Genomic DNA, 2,787 nt, shown 5'->3' with positions numbered 1-2,787 from the left:
CCTGTGTGGATTCTCATGTGTCTCTTCAGAGTTCCTCTGGTGCTAAATGTTTTCTTACACTCTGAGCATCTAACACATTTCTCACCAGCACAACATCTTGAATCACTGACATGGACTTCATCAGCATCTGTTTCCATCTGTTCAGTTTGTCTTTGATGAAGCTGTGAGGACTGAGCTTCCTCTTCATCATCTTCACTCTTCACAGGAGTGAATGAGAACTTGACATCAGCCTCCTCCAGCCCTTGAAGCTGCTCTCCCTCCTGACTGGTGCAGAGTTCCTCCTGGTCCTCTTTAATGTGTGGGGGCTCTGGGTCCTCCTGGTCCTCTTTAATGTGTGGGGGCTCTGGGTCCTCCTGGTCCTCTTTAATGTGTGGGGGCTCTGGGTCCTCCTGGTCCTCTTTAATGTGTGGGGGCTCTGGGTCCTCCTGCTCCTCTTTAATGTGTGGGGGCTCTGGGTCCTCCTGGTCCTCTTTAATGTGTGGGGGCTCTGGGTCCTCCTGGTCCTCTTTAATGTGTGGGGGCTCTGGGTCCTCCTGGTCTTCTTTAATGTGTGGGGGCTCTGGCTCCTCCTGGTCCAGACTGGAGCTCCACTCCTGCTGCTCAGGGGGAACCTCTTCTTTAACCACCAACAGCTGGACGTCTGCTCTGTGTAACCGAAGCTGAGGGTTTAAAACAGCGTCCAGTAGTTTCCGTTGTCGCTCGTTCTCCTCTTTTACAGCAGAGAGTTCCTCCTCGTGCTCTGCTATCGTTCTTTCAAACAGACCAAATATCTCTTCCGCAGCCGCAGTTAGTCGCTGGTTGACTAAACATCTCAGCATTTGGACTTTAGACATTTTCACTAAACCACTGAAAACCTCCGGGTTTTTCTCTGCCACTCACCGTTAGATGCTTTTAGAAAATAAATGTTGACCAACAACCGAAACCCTCTGTTATATGTCCGCGGAGCGCGTGGGACGGTTCCTGACAAACAGACCAAGCAGAAAGGAGGCTTTCTGCAGAAGAACAGACGGCGGACCACTCTACATTTTGGCGGACAATTTGAAAGCATTTTCCGCCAATGAGCAGCGGAGACTCGGGCGGTGGGTCGCTGCTCTGGGCGGGGCTGAGCTCCAGGAGGAGCCCCTCACCAATCAGGAGCCGGAGGTCTGAGCTGCGTCACCATTTCACAGTTTAAGAGCAGCGTGTCTCCTCGTCGACTGCATGTTTGTGCTGATCAGAGAAAGAAGAAGAAGTCATGGCAAGAACCAAGCAGACCGCTCGTAAATCCACCGGAGGCAAAGCCCCCAGGAAGCAGCTGGCCACCAAGGCTGCCCGTAAGAGCGCCCCGGCCACCGGCGGCGTGAAGAAGCCTCACCGTTACAGGCCTGGTACCGTGGCTCTGAGAGAGATCCGTCGCTACCAGAAATCCACGGAGCTGCTGATCCGCAAGCTGCCCTTCCAGCGTCTGGTGAGAGAAATCGCTCAGGACTTCAAGACCGACCTGCGCTTCCAGAGCTCCGCTGTGATGGCTCTGCAGGAGTCCAGTGAGGCTTACCTGGTCGGCCTGTTCGAGGACACCAACCTGTGCGCCATCCACGCCAAGAGGGTCACCATCATGCCCAAAGACATCCAGCTGGCCCGTCGCATCCGCGGAGAGCGAGCTTAAGCTGTCTGCTGATCCACAAACCACAACGGCTCTTTTAAGAGCCACCTCACTCTCTCTGAAGAGCTCATTCCTCTTCTGCAAATTCATGTTTCACCATAAATGACGATAAATCAACTAAGTTGATCTGTACTGATATTCATTTCTACAAATGTACTGGAATGCATATTGCGCCTAAAAGATTTGGCAATACCAGGTATAATGATCTACAAAATACATTAATTACTAACTAAATATGGTATATACTTAAATGTATGTGAAAAAGTGATGTTAGTATGTAACTAATCAAAAAACACTTTTGAACATGATTAGATCATTTTTAAGAGCTGCTGCCACACATTGGTGCAAATATTTCCTTTTTGTCTTTTCTATCTTTTTGTAGAATTCAAGTAAACTACTTGACTTTTGTTTTACTTCAAATAAGTGTCTTTGTGAATACTCCGTGTTAAGATCCTTGGTCCTAGATCCCAGATAACAAACTATTGTAATGCCTTAGTTGATCAGGCTCTCACTGCTTTCTGTACCGGTTAAGCACAAAAAATCATATTGGGATTTATTTTTGATTTGACCAAACCAAAATGGAAGATACTGATCTGCACTGCAGACCGAGTGACGCGCTGGTTATGTCTGAATCTCAGGATGACATAAACGCAAAGGACCTGATATTGAAATTGAAAAGAGATATATCTTATAATAAATTAGGCGAAGTGTTTGAAAAGAATGAACCAAACGGCTCTTTATTTTCCAATTGTCATTATGTATTGCTTCATGAACACATGCGCACCTTTATATTATATACAAATAACAAGTAAACACATGATTTATACAACTAGGTTGCAAATTAACCATCAACATCAAATATCAGATGAAATAATCAGCATTAAATCCATCTGTATCAATAACCTAGACAATTAACAAAGACACAAGTAAATATGACAAATCTATGGTTGAAATACACGTATACTGCCATCTAGTGGTAGAAATGGTAAACACTCTTATTCAGGCTATTACAGGCTATGCTGTGCGTTCACTCAAGCAGCAAAGCAATACGGTGGAAGAATAAATAGCAACAGCTCTGCACACACAAAAATGACCTTGATTAAACTATATTAAAAACTGTATTGCATCAAACAATCCACAGATTA

The 2,787-nt window shown here is 45.9% G+C and overlaps 1 protein-coding gene across 1 annotated transcript; it reads left to right on the top strand.

Moving 5' to 3' along the window:
• Window positions 1–1,234: 1,234 nt before the first annotated feature.
• LOC306698714 (histone H3.2) lies at window positions 1,235–1,645 on the top strand (the record flags this gene model as incomplete). The annotated part of the gene is made up of 1 exon (XM_079163170.1): window positions 1,235–1,645. The coding sequence occupies one exon, from the start codon at window positions 1,235–1,237 to the stop codon at window positions 1,643–1,645; it is 411 nt and encodes a 136-aa protein (XP_079019296.1).
• Between the last annotated feature and the right edge of the window lie 1,142 nt (window positions 1,646–2,787).

This window comes from Pholis gunnellus (assembly GCF_910591455.1).
Source record: "Pholis gunnellus genome assembly, chromosome: 7".
Classification (NCBI taxonomy): domain Eukaryota; kingdom Metazoa; phylum Chordata; class Actinopteri; order Perciformes; family Pholidae; genus Pholis; species Pholis gunnellus.
Note: the sequence above shows the minus strand (reverse complement) of the source record. Positions and strands in the feature narration are given on the sequence as shown.